Here is a 17,127-nt window from a genome sequence, read left to right as displayed (position 1 = left end):
GGATTATGTTCACATATTTCAAAGGCAGATTGCAGCAATACATACACTTCTTGCCAGCAAATCACTAAGCACTGCATCTGGAGCTTTAATTCAGAAGCAGATTGAAATTATTTTAATTAAAAGCAGAGCTGATTTTGTGGTGGAATAGCCCAGAAGTGTGCACTGACAGCTATCTGTTGCTTTGATGCAGTCATCCCAAAAGGCTGTAGCAAGCCAGCTTTAGGAATGTTCCTCTCCACTAAATCAGTGCTATTTGAAGAAATAGGGTTGTAAAACCTGTATTATGTTATTCATTGCATTTGAAGACAAAATTCTCCATTAAATAAGTGATTTTGAATTTTTTTTTCCTTGGCTCATTGGTATTTTCAAGAGGTTTAACTAGTCATAAATGAAATGGCATTATAGAATAAGGCTTTTTTTTACAGCTTTACACATAAGACTTCTGACAATGTCTATGAATTTAATTGAAAAAAAGTGAACATTTTATCTGCATATTCCTCAAGCAATTTTTAAAATCTAAATGTAGATTTGAGCCCAGAGAGCTACATGGAGTGGAGAATACCTCTAAATGTAATTAGCAGCTAAAAATTTGCAGTATATCTATCAATGGCCGAGGAGGTCATGTGCTTTCTGAAGCCGACAAAGGATGTAGATCATCACAAGATACAAAATACCATCGCACTCTGCTCCACCAAAATTTCAAGCGGACACCTAAAAGCTTGGGACATGAAACCGTTTCAGAAATACGTGATCCATACATAGGCCATTCCTTCTGACCTAGGGAGGGATGTGAAATGCTGAATTAAACACAGTCTGAAGTCTTTGGAGACTAGTAAAGTACGAAGGAAAGTTACTAAAGAAAAAAAAAAACAAACTAGTAATTTCAATTTTCACTAGAGTAAGCCTACATGATGAAAAATTCACTTGGACATGCCTTCTGGTGCATAAGGGCCAGAGTTTGCTCCAGGATTAACCACAGACATGAAATATTCCTGCTGGTTGTGAACATTGCTGGTTTGTTTATTCATTTACTACTTCTTTGGTTTTTTAGTCACCTAAACAGAACATGTTTTTTTCAGGCAAGACTACTTGGAATTGAATGATTTGGTTTGGAAATGCTCAGTGTGAACATGTGTCTTTGTGAGCTTTCATGGATACTGTGTGAGCTAGTGGGACTGCCTGTGACATTGGTAGTATGTCTGGCCACATGTTCACCCTTTAGTGCTAGCCAGCAACCTCTGAATTCCGGTGCAAAAGAAAAGCTGCGTCGAAGCTTTGGGGACAAAAACGTGCAGCTCTGTATGTGTGAGTAGGGCAGTCCTGGTTCTAGCTGTGTTTGTTCAGCCTCCAGTGAAATAGTTCTCCCACCTCAACGGTTTCTGTAAGCAGAGATACAAAAATATTGCTGCAGTGATGAACTGCACTACTGACAAAGTTTACAACTAATCTGCAATACAAGCATTTTCTTTCAGCTGCCTCCAGGAGACTGTTCAGTGTGCAGTGGATTCACAAGCAGTTCTCCCAGTCATATTGGTTCAGGAGCTATCTTGGTTGTGGCCCTTCCCAGCTTCTTGCGAAGGAAAAAAGCAAAAATCAGAACCGTAACGCTATCCTAGCTAAAGCCAGGAGAGCCACACAGACTTCAGGTTTTACCAGTAATTTTGAAGTGCTGTAAGATCTTTAGATCAGTACAGAAGAAGAAGATCTGTCTTTATCTTAACCAATTTATTGGTTGACAGGCAGAGGTCAGGACTCCTACAAGTGTAGGTAACTTTTATTAGAAATTTTCTTTGCTGCAGTCTCAGCCTCACATCTTGTGCTGCCTGAGAGTTTCACAACCATCCAGAACCTGTCATGGTCCTGCTCAAAACTGGCAGTTTTTAGGTCTAAACAAAACATAACTTTCTGCCTCTAAAGGCTCAGTACATTTGCTTTGAGGGCTTGTTATCTCTTTATTTCATAAATCTTGAAAGTTTCTGTCTTAGCTTATGCATTAAAGGTAACTGAATGAGGTTTGAAACAATGAGAGAGGAAAAGAAAAGGAAAAAGCTCTTTGAGAGGAAACACCTATTTTTCCAGGGAGCTATGAACTGAGCGTAAGGAGAGCAGGAGAACTGCCAGCAGACATCCACATCACACACTAATTGGAACAAAGTAAACCTCCCATATCCACACAATTTTCATTTATCCAGGAAGGTTTGCAACCCAGCTGGCTGGCGGCAATTTTTGGAACACTGCAAGCAAATGTGGCTCAATCATTATAAAACAGTGAATGCCAAATCTGAGTTAAAGCCAGTTATTTGAGGAGGGATTATAGGCATTTTACAATGATCACCACCACAGAAATAAAGAGATGGCTTGTGTTGTATACACTCAAAAGGGAATGTTGCCCAACATGCATAGCTCTTTGCTATTAACAGTAATGAGGACACAGCTGTCTGAGCCTGGAAGCCAGTATTTGCAGAAGGTAATTCTCAAAGATTTTTCTTCTCCACTGGCTTTTGTCCACTACCCATTCTCTGCTTACAAAAGAGCCCAAAAGGCCCTAACATTTGTACAAGAATTGCCTTGGCTTTGTGGTGCATTTGAGATTGTTATAAAGCATGCTGTCAGATGGACAGATTTGAAACTCATAAGAAATAAAAACAATTTTATCCTCTGATAAGCTCCCCACTACCCTTAGTGCCAAGCAAAGCACTCTATTTGTGGTCAGTCATGACAGTTTCTAGAGCAGCTGGCAAAGGTTTCTGCCATGAGTAGAGATGTGAAACACTCCCTTCTTGAGAAGGACTTCTAACTCCCACTCACTGCAGAGTTTGTGGCTGCTCCCAGGTAGACTAGTGACACGGGTGTTGAGTCTAAAGGCTCTGCACAACATGCCTGAGCAGTGGTTAAAGCTTTTGTCATGTTCCACATCTAAAGTAGCTGTATTTTAATGGAAGAAGCAGCCCTTCCAATAATAGTTTCTGTTATATCCTGCAGGTGAATATTTGCATCCCTTTGTTTTCATTGAAGTTTCAATTTCTGGATCCATTTGGATCAATTTCTTTTGCTGTATTAAAAGCAGAGCTCTTCTCCCTTCACTAGTTACTGTGGTCTATTCACAGTCTCAGACCTCTTTAGCCTGCCAAAAAAATTGGAAAATGAGTCCTTAATGACTCAGTTAAAATGTATGGTCAAGAAGTTCACTTATTAGAGGAAATGTAAACTGACCACCAGTTGGCTAAACCAGCTGGCTGGACTATTTGTGCTAGTGATTTCTCAAAGCTCCCCAGGGTGTGAAAGTGCAAATAGCAGTTCTCTTATTTTAGTTCTCTCATGCTCTGTACCCTAACAGAAAAGTCTTTAAAAGAGTTTTTTGGAGAAGCCAATAGGATATCACAGATATGTTTAAAATAGTGCTTTGAACTCCTATATTTTAAATATATTCCCTCTCAATAAGTCTTTTTAAACTATCACATATAATTGCAGAGAAAATATACAATTCAGCCATGGAAAACTCACTTTCTCTCTGATAATGGTTCTACTCCCATTCTGTGAAATTTTATAAGCCCCTCTAGAGGTTCTTGCATGAGACTATTTCATATCACACAGCAAAGGGAGGACTAAAAGGACTTTTTGCTAGAAATATGCTTTTTAATTTCTTAGTGTGCATTTCCTGGCTCTGACTGCATGTCTTTTTCATGTCCATTGCAATAGAAAGTGTCACTTGCGTAACCTCCCAGCAGCTGGGAGTATCCTCAGTTAAATTCTCACCATCATACCAGGAGATCTGAGTGCAGCATACAAAATAGGTAATTTTGAGAAAGTACAACAGTAACGTACCAGCTGAAAAATGTTTCCTGCTGATGAACCTGTGTTGAGCAGTAACTGTTTGGTACCTCCTAAGTCAGCAGATTCAGTGTCATCAGTGGTATCCTAACACATCTCCATCCTGTCCAGCAGTCTAGTTGGGTCACTCTTGTTTTGCTGTACCACAGGTACTTGAAATAGTGTAAGTGCAGTGGGGAGATAACTGAGATTCCCAAATCACATACACTGACCATGGATTTCATAAGGTGTGCAGAACCTGCAACAGGAAATCATGGATCCAGAGAGTACAATTATGCTCCTGTTCATGAGTTTCCATGTTTAAGCAAAGCCCTTAGATGAAATTAGTAATTTGCCTCATTTCTGATCCCAGGATTAACATGCAGATTGTGCATTTGTGCAAAAGCTCTCATGGGACACCAGGAATAGTCCACACAATCAGGTGTAATTTTGTACCAACAGGGAGCCCCAGGAATTGGTGGGAGTGAGGATCTGTGGTCATACAAGTGATGCCAGATGTGTAAACCTTGCATAGGTCTGTTCTGAGTAAAAGAGGATGAGGCAGCTGCCCCTTTTGTCCCCTTGCTGCGCATTTATCTGCATGGCCATTGTATAAATCTCTCAGTCACAAAATCAGGACTAGAACTGTGCTCAAACAGCAACATCTTTTCACAGTTTAGCTGTTGTTTATCATCTTTGAGTAATGTTAGTGTGCTAGCTAAGGAAAGACTCAGATAGCTGGCAGGAGATCTAGAACCTGTGACACATGTTGAGCAATTTTCATACCAGGCAGAAGAAGCAGGATTACAGATTCATGCCTCACACTTCCAGGCTGACCACCTATGTGAAAAAAAAATCAACCAAACAAACAAAACCACTTTCATCCTTGTTTATCAATCAATCAATAACATAATGCATATCAGATGCAGATAAAAAATTAACCCAGCAATGAACAACCTGTGCTCAGACACTAAAATATGCAATTAAACAGGTGTTTAGAGAGTTGATCTTGGATTACATTCAAGCTCAGCAGGGTCAGACATCCCTGGAAAAAAAACCACTGACCCCACACAGCAGCAGTTTGAATTTGGCTTCAGTCTGCAATTTAGGAATGTGGCATTGTTATTTCTCCCCTTGTCTTATCAAATGTAATTATCTTCAGAAAAAAAGTTTTGAGAAAACATGTGATTTCACTGAGTAAAAATCTACTACTGAGGAAATTATTTCTCAGTGTCCAAATAAGGAATGGGGAGAAGTTTAGGGAAAGTGCTCTGTTCCAAGTAATCTTGGAACTGATACTCATGTTACTGAGCTCGGATGTTTAGTCCTGGCCTGCAATTATTCCTATAAAAGACAGACATCTAATCTTGCTGTTATTTTAAAATGGAGCCCCATGGGTTATAAATGACTGAGCAAGCTTCAGTGTTTGAGCAGAGATTCTGGAATAAGCTTGTAGCCTTGAGTCTCTCTGCGAGAACTTTGTATTTTGAGAGTGGAGTGAGCTCCTGAGATTGTGGTGGTACAACAGCTGGACTAAAATAGAGGCAGAATAAAATAAAGAAGTAGGACTCCAAAAGTACCCACACTCCTAGTAGAAGGGGGAAGAAGACTTTCCATGGCAAACTTTTTTCAGCCTGCAGGACCTGTGCTCTCACAGCTGTCAAATTAATCTTCAGTCTTACTGTGTTGAATCCTGTGGTACTAATGGCTCTCAATAAAAAACATACCCACTTTTGTCAATGGTTGATCAAAAGAAGGAAACACAGACATAGCTACTACTGTGACCCACAGAAATTTGTGGCATGATTATCAGAGTTCATTACTTAAGAAAGGCAGTCATGCATGCTAAATATGTTCCAAATAGAACAAAATGTAACAGTCCATCTGTGAAGCAGCACACATTGCCAAAATCATATTGTCTTGGAAATCTGCTGTCCACATTGGCTTCCCTCTTGAGTACAGAATCCAAGCAAAGTTTGTCTTCTAAAAGCCAAAGTCTCCAAGAATGTGGTTCTAGCTCAGATGGTAAGTCCATGTCCTTTCATGATACCTCTCTGCTAGAGGCATTGTCATGCTGACAGCTAGCATGAAAAGGCACTGCCATGGAGAGAGTGGAATGGACCACACTTGTGGAGTCACAGATCCAACCATTTTCAGTATCTGTGGATGGACTTAACAAGGCAATAGTCTCCCTTGCTCCTGTAGTGACAGGTGCAAATCATCTCTTTGAGAAGGAGCTTCTTTAGTAAGCTCTCCACATGTATTTACTTTTGTCATATGATATGTAATCACAGCTCACAAAAAGCAAAGTAAACCTTCTCAATATATTTATTTCACTTTTCTTTAAAGAAGTAGCTGTTTGTCAAGGAAGTCTTTTTCTGAAGGACTCTGATGTTGCTTCTGAACTGATGAGCTGTTCTTAAGGACTTTGTTTCCTTCTGTATTCTTTAATGCATGAAGTCCTCTTTTCGCACGAAGACTTTTTTTTTTTTGCTGAGCAGAAGAAAGACAGTGTCTTTGCTTAGTTTTTGAACATCACCTTCCAGTGGTCAGATGCTTCCAGTTCTTAAATACCTCTGCTCCTTCTCTTCTGTCTGACAGCTTCACCTGTTGAATTTCCATCTCTTAATGTCACTTAGCTTACCAATAACCTCCTTCTTCCTGCATGTTCACTTCCCCTAACATGCAGTTTAGTCCTGTCTGGGCTCTTAGAGTCAACAGATTATCTTGAATTTTTCCTCTTTATCTTGCTTCATGCTTCATAAAGATGCAATCATTCTTTGTGTCCTGAAAGAAAGGTGGTTAGCATGCCTAACATCTTTAGGCTGAATCATCTTGTAGCATAACAATGTTATCCACATTTTCTAAGTTTCCCATACTTTTTTTGAAGTCACAACAAACTTTACTTATTTATAAATCACACGTGTGCATTTAAATCATTGCAAAGGAGAAATTATTTGGAATAACTTTACATGTTCCTATCCCCATTTTCAGTAGTTTCACTGGCCAAGATAGATGTCCTAATGGCCTAGGAAATGAAAAAAAGTTGTAAGGTAAGCAGAAAATCTCAAGTGTGATGGTTGTAGATATAGATAAACGTACCTAAATGTTGAATAATGTTAAATAATTCAATAAAGACCTTAAGACACGAGTTTGACCACATAATCTGTATTTTTTTGTGTGACAGAGGTCACAGAAATTTACTTTAGTGAGCAATTAGTGTTTCAAGCACATGTCTTTTTGCTATAGCATACTTCAAAGAAGAAATACTGTTCAAGTATAGACCCTAAAGTAAGGGAACATCTACCATGTGCTTTATTATGCTTTTTTGTGGTTAGTTGATGGTACTACTGAAGTTTGTGCCTATTTTTACTTTTAATTTGTCTCTGAAACACTGACTTCTTTCCCATTGTCTTTTGCTAGCTTTAGTGACCATCTCCAGCTAGCAAAATTTTGTTTCTGTGAAGATGTTTATAGATCATAGGCAAATATACCTTGAAACTTTTCTAAAATAGTCTATTAAATGGAGCATTATCTAGTTCTGAGACAAATTTATCGTGACTTGGAGTCATTCTTTGGAGTTTTGCTGATCTCTTTGCAATAATATTTTTTGAAGTGTTGACACTAGAAATGTATTTCAATAATTATTTTACTTATGCAATATACAGTGGTAAGAGCAATTTCCTCTGTCTACTCAGTTCTCATGTTTATGCTTATCCTTTCAGCAATCCTGTGTCAGGAAAAGTTCATGTTCAAGTGACTATCTTTATCATTCCAGACTTATTTTCATGACCAACATTTTTCGTTCTTGACATATGACCTTGGCATTTGTCTGCCTTGAAATGCACTTTCAAACGAATCCACTATACCTAGCAAATTCCTTTTAAATAAGAGTTCTGTTCAATTTTTAGTTCCTAACTTCACCAGCTTGAGATCCTCTGCATTCTGTTTCAAATGTGGGAAGCAGCAAACCAAAACATAGATCCTCAGGATCCTGTAGACACTCACAGAATGACTCAGCATAAATGATTCTCTTTTGAGATTTCTGATCTCTTTTGTTTGAGCAGTATTGAATATCGGTTGGACTGGATGATCTTGGAGGTCTCTTCCAACCTGGTTGATTCTATGATTCTATGTCTAGTCCTAATTCAATGGATTAGAGTGTCGTTTTTGCTTCTTGTGCTGTGGTTTATTGATGCAAATGAGAGTGACCTCATTCCTGTGTTCTTTGTAGACATGAGACATTATAAAAGCTCACAAAGTCTTCTAATAAGAATTAGCCTACCTGGTGAGATGCATTGTTGTGTTGCAGTTTGACATCTAAGTTTTCATTCTGACTATATTAATATGCCTTTCCTTTTAATGAGTAGCTTTTAAACTATCTCATTTCTTTTAAGTTGATGGGCAATGAATTAACAATTTTGTTCATTGTTCTATCTTGTGGCTAAATGCTGAAGAACCCATGAAGATTCCTGCTAGCTTTTACAGATAATAAAACTCAAAGCCAGTAATTTACATGCTAAACACAATTAGTTCATTTATTTTGACATTGTAAATGATATCTATCCAGTCACCAGGCATCCTGCCATCCATTAAAAATACAAGCTGTACCAATAAAAACAAATCATCAGCACATCACATCCCATAAAAATCAACTAGAAATATAAACCCCCACTTTCTCCACCCTTCCAATCCCCAAATGAAACACCATTGCCCCAGCCCCCTCACCTCTGTCCAAATGTCAAGTAAACAGAATATCACACACCAGGTTTCCAAGATCAAACCTCCACAGACATAATTTTTTAAGGCAGGCACGCTGAGCTAAGAGAGAGGCATGTGGTTTATTCTGTAGTATTTGTGCTCAGACTCTTGCAGCAAGGGCTTCCTGACACGTGTATGGAGATGCCCCCTACCTATTCTGTCATTCACTCAGTAAACCAAGGATCTTTAAAACACATGGCTTCAAGTCATGAGGCTCTGTGTATGTTCTAGATGGTATTTCTTAGAAGGCAGAGAACAGTGGTTTACGTAGGCCATGACATTGCTCTCCGTTGGGAATTAATAAAGGTAATTGTTTCTAGTTCAGGTCAACTTTTAATTTTGGTTTGGACTCCTAACTGGACTTCTGCCAGTGGGACATTGCAGGGTTTCATAGGACAGTTTGATTTGTATTGGAATTGGAAAGCTTCAAATAAAAATGGACTAATTTCAGACCGGTTCTGTACACAAGAGGACAGGTCCAGCTAAACAGTTAGGGAGGCTGGGCTATGACAGAGATTTTATCCCCATTTTTGAAATAGGAAGCAGGGCAATGGAAGATGAAGAGCAAGGATGAGTTCCCACAGGTTAAATTCTCAGCACATGAGCTACAGTGTGATCACTGCAGCTGTGGCAGTTTCCATCCTACATAGTAAGTGACATGCACCTTTTTCTGCTTTCATTGACAACAGATCCAGTCTATACTTGCTTCCTAGTTCACCTCATGGCAGTTCTTCATGTAGCCATAGCCTGAGTAATCTTGCCAAACTCAAGTAATCTAGCAGAGGCATTCAATAACACTAGCTATTAGTAAAATCTGTAATTGCTTTTGGGATTCAGGTAATGTTTTCTAAGGATCTTGGCACTGAAAGGTTCTAAAAGCAGGTTAAGTATAATGAAACTATCTTTGGATACCAGTGATGAGTGGGATCATCTGACATTTTCATGGTATTAATGCTGAAATCATCAAATATCACAATCTGTTAACACCCTGAATGGAGGCAATGATGTTTCTAAGTATTTCTTGCTAGCTTGCTTCAGTTGCTTTAGTTACTTGCTTTAGTAACTCTTCTATTCTGATTAGACTTTATTCTGAGGCTCAGACAACACATTTTGGTATTTCTTTCCATGGTGAAGACTACAACACAAGTTATTCTGAATATGAGCCATTCTTCTAGTCTCCAGAAAACTGCATCTCAGGGACCTCTTGATCACGTGTTATCTATTGAGTAGTCCTGTTGGTTGCACAAAACTTCATTAATAATATTAGTGAAGTATTACTTGGTGTAAAATGCAGGGAGACAGGGTGTTCTGCAGAAGTTTTCTAAGGACAGCAGAAATGCCACAGGTAGCCTTTGTAAAAATTTTGTGTTCAAATGGAAATATGTCTCAAATACTACCATAGAAGTTGAAGACTGGGAATAAGCAAAACATTCTGCTTGGTAGTTAGCAAAGAAAGGAGAATCAACATCTTACTTTTCTGGAGTGATTATACTGCTGCTCATGCAACTTCTACAAAGATGACTTGGGAACAAAACTGATCCTGTAGCCACCTGTTGTTGCTTTTGGTGAAGGATGCATGTTATACCCCTGCAAGAAAAATGCACTACAGAAGACTGGAGGATCTATAACCTTCAAACAGCATTTCTACCATATGTGGTGGTAAGACCCTGACCCGCACTGTGTCTACACCGTGTGTCATCTATTAATATTCCTGGAAGCACAGAGCATGGAAAATTAAAATGTCCTTCTTTAAGCTCATGATAGGCTAGAAACAGCAGAACTGGCCAGATCCCAAGGTCTCACTCCTAAAACAATAAGCAAACATGACAAATTGAAAGCTTTTTCATCTAGAAAACATTTGTGCCATTCTTATTAAATTTATGGTTAGATAAAACCTGTGTTGAAATACTACTAATTATGTGTGATATGCTGTATGAAGGGAGGATCCAGAATTTGTAGCCCAACTGCAGAGGGAATAGCTGAACTGAACAACCTATTTATGTACCTATATAGTCTAGACTTGTTATCTTACCCTTTTCCCACTTCCTTGACCATTTTGCCAATAAATACGTGGGAACCAATTTCAGACAGACTTAATTACCTCTAATTGTGCTATTCTTGTTATCTTACCAGCTTTGGCTCACCATAAATTGCTCTGATATGGATGTTGGCAAGAACTCTAGACTCTCTCCATATATATAATATGTATTGAAATATTTATTTATATATATTAAAATGTTAACTATGCTGCTGTGGCAGACTAGATCAGTTATTTTGTGACTGCTGGAATTTTACAGCTGCCTGGCTGTACAAGGTGCCTCAAGGACAGATACTGACCCATAATTCCTGCCCTCTGCTGCATGTTCCAGCCCAGTGCATTTGGGAGATACTTCACTCATGACCCAACATAGTCTGGGTTAATAAGAATCAGGAGGGGATCAAGGGAGTAGCATTGCTTGGATGACATATTACTTCAGCAAAGGCCAGTGCACAGTATGCTGGAATAAAAAATAATTCTGATATCAATAAATAAAACATAGATATCTGAGTTGGCTGAAAAAAATGACACCATTTATCTTTTGATATTTCCTTTTCTGACATCTAGAGGCAAACTAGACGCCAGAAACATCAGGGAAGAGATTGAGCAAGGAGGAATTCAAACTGAACTTCTGACTCTGAAAGGCATTTTTAATCAGTTAGGTTCCAGGGTCCTGGCTTACATAAATGTAGGAATGCTATTCACCTTCTTTGCAATAAATAAGAAATAAAAAAAATTTAAAGCTCACAACAAGAACACCCTAAGGGTTGTAATAAAAACCCAAATATGCTAAAAACAATATGGATGGTTAAAAGAAAATAAAAATAAATAAATAAATAAAGTTTTATTGTCAGGAAATTGATTCCAGGAAAGCATACATATATTTTTTTTATCAGGTAAAGGTTGATTTTGGTTGAACCTTCTGTAAGAGAAGTTATAGTGAGATAATCTACATTGGTGAAGGTAGGAAGTAATTTTTTTTTTTTATGTCTGAGTTTTGTTCATACATCTCTCAAACTCCTGTTTATCTCTTACTTCACTTTGAGCTTATATTGCCCATTCAGCAGCCTTTCCTTAGGGCTGAACGCTGCCCTGTAGCATGGAAATCCCAGTTAAGTGACAAAGCAAACCTGGAAGTAATAAAATACTTGAGGTAATGTGACCCCTTTCTTGAGGAGATCTGAGAAACACTGGATCATCTGCAAAAATGAGATATTTCATGAGCACCCTCAGTTCTCACTGTCCTCAGACATTTAGTATCATGAATTTTGCTTCAGGTTCCACTCCACTGGGCTTTGGTTCCTCACACAGAGTTGGTGTACTCTTTGTGAATGGAAGTCTCTGTATGGTGGGTACAATCTTTTTTTGTTGCCATTTCTAATGTTTTGTTTCTGTGTTACAGATGTGGATGAATGCGCTTCAGATTCTCACCAGTGTAATCCCACCCAGATCTGCATAAATACTGAAGGGGGCTATACCTGTTCCTGCACTGAAGGCTACTGGCTGTTAGAAGGCCAATGTTTAGGTAAAAACCTCGTGTGACATGGTATTTGGGCATCTGGGTATGTGTACATGTGAATAGCTGAAATAATGTCACTGAGCATCTTTGTCAAGTACATGGTTAAACCTTTGCCTACATGGAAACTGACTTTCATCTTTGCAAGTGCCAGTGGTATGCCTGGCAGAGAGATGCCCTCACAGAACAAAAATGTAGATGTAAATGCTACATGACTCACAGCCATTTAGCACATGGGATTTTCATATTCCCAGTCCAAAGGATTCCCTTTCATGTAAGAACAATCATAAGCAAATATACAAAAAGATCCGTTCCCAAATACACTTGTCCTTTCCACACTGTGACAGTGTGGACCCAAAGGAATCAGTATTTGATACCATGAAACAGGCCAGTAAATCCCTAGATCCAAGTGACCCTTTTGCTTGGGGGTGAGAAAAAAAATTATCTCTGAACTGGGTACCATTTTATCAGCTTCCAAGCAGCCTTATTTCAATTTTATTGGTTTTCTTGCAGCAGTGCCCCTTTCTGCTTTTTAGCTCAGCCCTGGTGAAAAAAAAAAAAACAACCAACCAAACATCCCTCAATAAACAGCACATGAAAACTCTCCAGCTTCCCTGTTCTCCAGCAAATTCCCTTCACTTGATATGGTGAATTAGATGTTAATTTTAGGTATGCAGATAGGACCTAGGAGATAGGATACACATTTTTTAATTATGGGGTTTTTTTCAGAGTTTGATGATTATTATTTTTGTCCCCTCAGTGTAGGCTGTTTGATGCCAGCTCTGCAGAGCTGGACCATCCTGTCACAACACCTCTGCTGGAAGGAGGATAGGCCTTCCCTGCCCATTCATCCCTGAGCCTCTCCAGTTATTTTCCAGCTTTCTTCTCCCAAGTACCAATTGCAGTGAAGGACTGACCACAGGTGCTTTCCCAGCTACTGCAAACAGCTACTGTGAATTCACCTGGCAGGCACAGAGCTGACCCTCAAACAAGCTGGGTCTACATATTCATAGTCATTTTGGGGAGTTACTGTCTTGTAGTTCCCCTGAGAATTCTTTAATCTCTGAGAATCCTCTTTTGGGAAAAAAAAATCTTGTGCTGGGATTTGTAGAGGCATATGTGATAGGATGGAGATGAGGGAGGGCAGTGAGTGGGATTTTGTTCTGCATAATCTATTTTATTACCCATCGACTTCTCCCGGTTATGGCCCCAATGAAAGGGTTGTATGCAGCATTCAGGACTTGAATGTGGATCTAAAGTATTTTACTACTTGATGGATATACCAGAGAACTAAAGTTGCTGCATTCTGAATGGATTTAAGTATCTTCTTGAGGTAATAACATCTCAGTGTTGCCCAATTAAGTGGGTATATTATTACAGAGGCAATCAAAGACCAAAAAGTAAACTATGTTTAGAGTTGCTATATTTTTACCTAAGTGTCAAAAAAGTCTCCATTTTCCATACTTTCCACCAGTCTTGGAGAAATTATTTTTGCTGGTATAAAGCACTACTTGCTGTAATCAGAGGGCTGTCTGGGCTGGGTTTTAGAAACAGACTCTTTTGATGCACTGCTAGTAAACCACAATCAGAAAGCTACACTTCTGTTGTAATTATCCCAGTAGAGTGTATGCAGGAGAAGCCAGTACAGCAGTATCCACACAACCCACCCACAAGAAGTCCTGTAAAAATTCCTTATCCTCAAAAGGTAGCACTCCTGAGATAACAGTCCTGCAAAAGGCAAAGCATCTATTTAATGTATTGCATTAGTGAAATAAGGTATTTGTTTACTTACAACTCATGCTACTTTTATTCAGGATTTGGCCCAGGCCTGCTGCTGATGTGCCTACCATAGCTTACTCTGGACGTTAGGTTATCTTGAGATTTAGAATGCAGTGGGAAATAAAAGCTTACAAGGGTTAAAATGAGTGTCAGTTTCCTTGATATTTTACAGAGAAATGATTTCCAAGACTTTTGGCATTTTCAGCATGGTTTCCTGAGACTTTTTATGATAAAACTGCACCAATGGGGCCAAGAACATAAATTTGAATTGCAGGATGTAGCCACTTACACAGCAGATCCCCAGCATTATTGTCTTTATGGTATTACCACACTATGTAAATGTTTAAGCATCCAGTTTTTCAACACGTTCTTAATATTTAATACTAAAACAGGAAGCAGTCATTTTGGCTAACAGTGAACTGCTGGAATTCATGCCAACATGTGAACCATAGGGAGAACACTGTAATTTTGATTTTCACATGTGTTGGAACCTATGGTGGGGCCATTTCATAAAATCTGTGCCTTCCTGCTTTGCTCCTTGCGGCAAACTGACTGGAGATAATACACTTGGGTTTCTACTGTACAAGCTTTACTTCAAAGCTTTGAATGTAGACGTTATAAAATGTCACTAAGTCAAAAGCTAGTGGATTCCAGAGGAAATGTAAAGACTTGGAATGGATAACTACTCCAGATGTTTCATTCCAGTTCTTAGTACAGAAGCAAAATTCTTCTAGACATCCTATGTATCTTACAGTGTTTTGTTGTGCTTACAACAGTCAGGTGCAAGTCAGCCCAAAATGTTATTTTGGCACTAATTTACTGTTTATGTTTTTGAATCTATAACTTGTCAGTTAAAATTCATACAAAATGTGAATGTTAATATTTGGGGGGGGGGGAGAGGGGGAAGGAAGACTACAGAAAAAGTCTAGAAGAAGAAGAAGGAAGAAAAAAGTATTTAGTAACAAATGCTGGTTTTCTAGTGAGTAGCTTTGGTCTGTGTGGAGGTCAAAAAGGTTTCTATCTTGATTCTGAAAAAACTTCACTGCAGCATTGGCTGTGCTTGTGCTGGTGGGCTGAGCCAGCTATGAGGTATCCTTCAAGGTAGTTGCTTAAAGGAATTGACTTTGGGCTTCTTGATGACATCATATTAAGATGAAGAATACAGCAATGACAATGAGTTTGTAGGACATATTGGTAGATGTCAGCTGTGGGCAAAAATACTGTGATGGTTTGAAATACATTACTTCATTCTACTGGGTAGAGAGATGTGTTAAACCTATAACTGTGGATCCGAACACCTGAAAGTCTGGCTGTTAGATCCATAACAAGCAGGCTGAATTATTTCTGTGTTATTGGTACTGTTAACCCAGTGTGTTTGCTGCTTTGTACCTGCATTTAAAAATGCAGACCACACTACTTTTTATCTTTCCCACCTATAGATATAGATGAATGTCGCTACGGCTACTGCCAGCAGCTGTGTGCCAATGTGCCCGGTTCCTATTCCTGTACCTGCAACCCAGGCTTTACCCTTAATGATGATGGAAGATCATGCCAAGGTACTGGTGTATGGTAAATCATGCAACATGACTGGTGTGTCAGGTCCAAGCTCCCTAAAACGTAAAGTTACTCACTTCACTGATATTCCCAAGAGTTTAGGCTTTCAATTTGCTGTTAAAGTCTGAGGGTATGTGACACATCTGAGAAAAGAAAATTCTGTCAGATCAGCAAATAAGATCTGTATCTCCCAAGTTCCAGATTAGGGTCCTAAGCATTAGACCACCTTTTGTTGTGAAGTTATACCTCAAAGTCAACCCAAACTCCTCATAAAGCTTCTACCTAGCTAAGCAGGGAGCATCTTCCTACATGTTGCAGGAAATGGTCTTCGTTAATGATGTCCAGAAACTGCTAATAACCTAACAATAAACAAACAAACAAACAAAGGGTTTATCTTAGCCCTAGGTTTCCAGGAGGACTGTTCCTTATTGCATTGCCTTGCTCAGGAATATCCTGCTACATTTTTTCTCAGGTCTGTTATGACAGTATCAGTTCAATGATTTGAAAATTGCAGGATAAAGACAGATGTATTGCAATAATAATTCATTCCTATCTTCCATGTTATTTTTCTAATTGAAGACATTCCCAAAATGCTTCATTTCTATGCATGTTGTTTCCCACATGCTATATCCAGGCATCCTCCTGAATCCCAATAAACAATACTGACTCAGTTACATTTTCTCAGAACAAACCATTCAGACTGTACAACTAATCTCTTTGAAATACTTTAGAGTAATGAATTGCAAATAGAGTTTGGGGAGAGCTCACTGATGCATTGGACATTGGTTTCCCATAGATGTGAACGAATGTACAAGTGAAAACCCTTGCACTCAGACCTGTGTCAATACCTATGGCTCTTTCCTCTGCCGCTGTGAACCTGGCTATGAACTGGAAGCTGATGGAGTTAATTGCAGTGGTAACTGTCTTTAGTTACTTCCTGATTTGTTTTCTTTCGTTCTATTAAGTTTTCTTTTTTTTCAATGTATTGTTTTGTACATGCTTCTTTTTAAAGTTTTTTTTTGTCTTGGTTCATAGTTAGCAGCAGGATAGCTGCAACTCATATGATCTTGTTTCCAATTAAAGCACACAGGAAATACTCAGAAAAGCACAATGGAGGAGGGCTGTAAATGGTTTTAAAGAAATAAGCTAAATATTGAAAAGCTCACAAATAACAGCAAAACATGGGAAATTGCCTTGTAATGCTGAACAGGAAACTTTATTAGTGCAAGTAACGTAGGGATAGTCCTAGAACATTCTTTCATGATTAAAGTAGTATTTTATATAAAGCACTTTTCCATTTGTCTGTTGAATGCATATATTCCTCTTGCTCTTACAACTGCACACTTCTGCCTGAAATTTTCCCTAGTTCTCCCTCTATGGCTCTTAGTACAACCAGAACTAATGTGTTCAGCACACAGCAGAAGAAACAGTGCTTCTGTCACTGTAGTTTTTCCTCTTTTGTTTTTGATTTTTTATTTTACTGCTTTTCTTTAGTTGAAGGCAAAACTTCTTTCTGTGCGTAATGTTCCCACAGCCTGATAAAATTAGAGAATCCAGCCAATATTTTTTGGAAGGAAAAATGCACTGGAAAACAGTTATTTTTTAATTTACAGTAAACAGATGTAACATGCTGTTTCTGAGAGAAAAGACATGTGATACGCAGTATGAG

At 38.7% G+C, this 17,127-nt stretch overlaps 1 protein-coding gene across 1 annotated transcript in view; it reads left to right on the top strand.

Moving 5' to 3' along the window:
• Nucleotides 1-17,127, top strand: part of FBLN5 (fibulin 5) — a 42,782-nt gene that overhangs the window by 17,414 nt on the left and 8,241 nt on the right. Inside the window, exons 5-7 of the mRNA XM_054400342.1 lie at nt 12,012-12,134; nt 15,344-15,460; nt 16,255-16,374. Of these exons, the coding sequence (XP_054256317.1) occupies nt 12,012-12,134; nt 15,344-15,460; nt 16,255-16,374 (360 nt within the window). The remainder of the gene's footprint in view (nt 1-12,011; nt 12,135-15,343; nt 15,461-16,254; nt 16,375-17,127) is intronic.

This window comes from Indicator indicator, chromosome 4 (assembly GCF_027791375.1).
Source record: "Indicator indicator isolate 239-I01 chromosome 4, UM_Iind_1.1, whole genome shotgun sequence".
Lineage (NCBI taxonomy): Eukaryota > Metazoa > Chordata > Aves > Piciformes > Indicatoridae > Indicator > Indicator indicator.
Note: the sequence above shows the minus strand (reverse complement) of the source record. Positions and strands in the feature narration are given on the sequence as shown.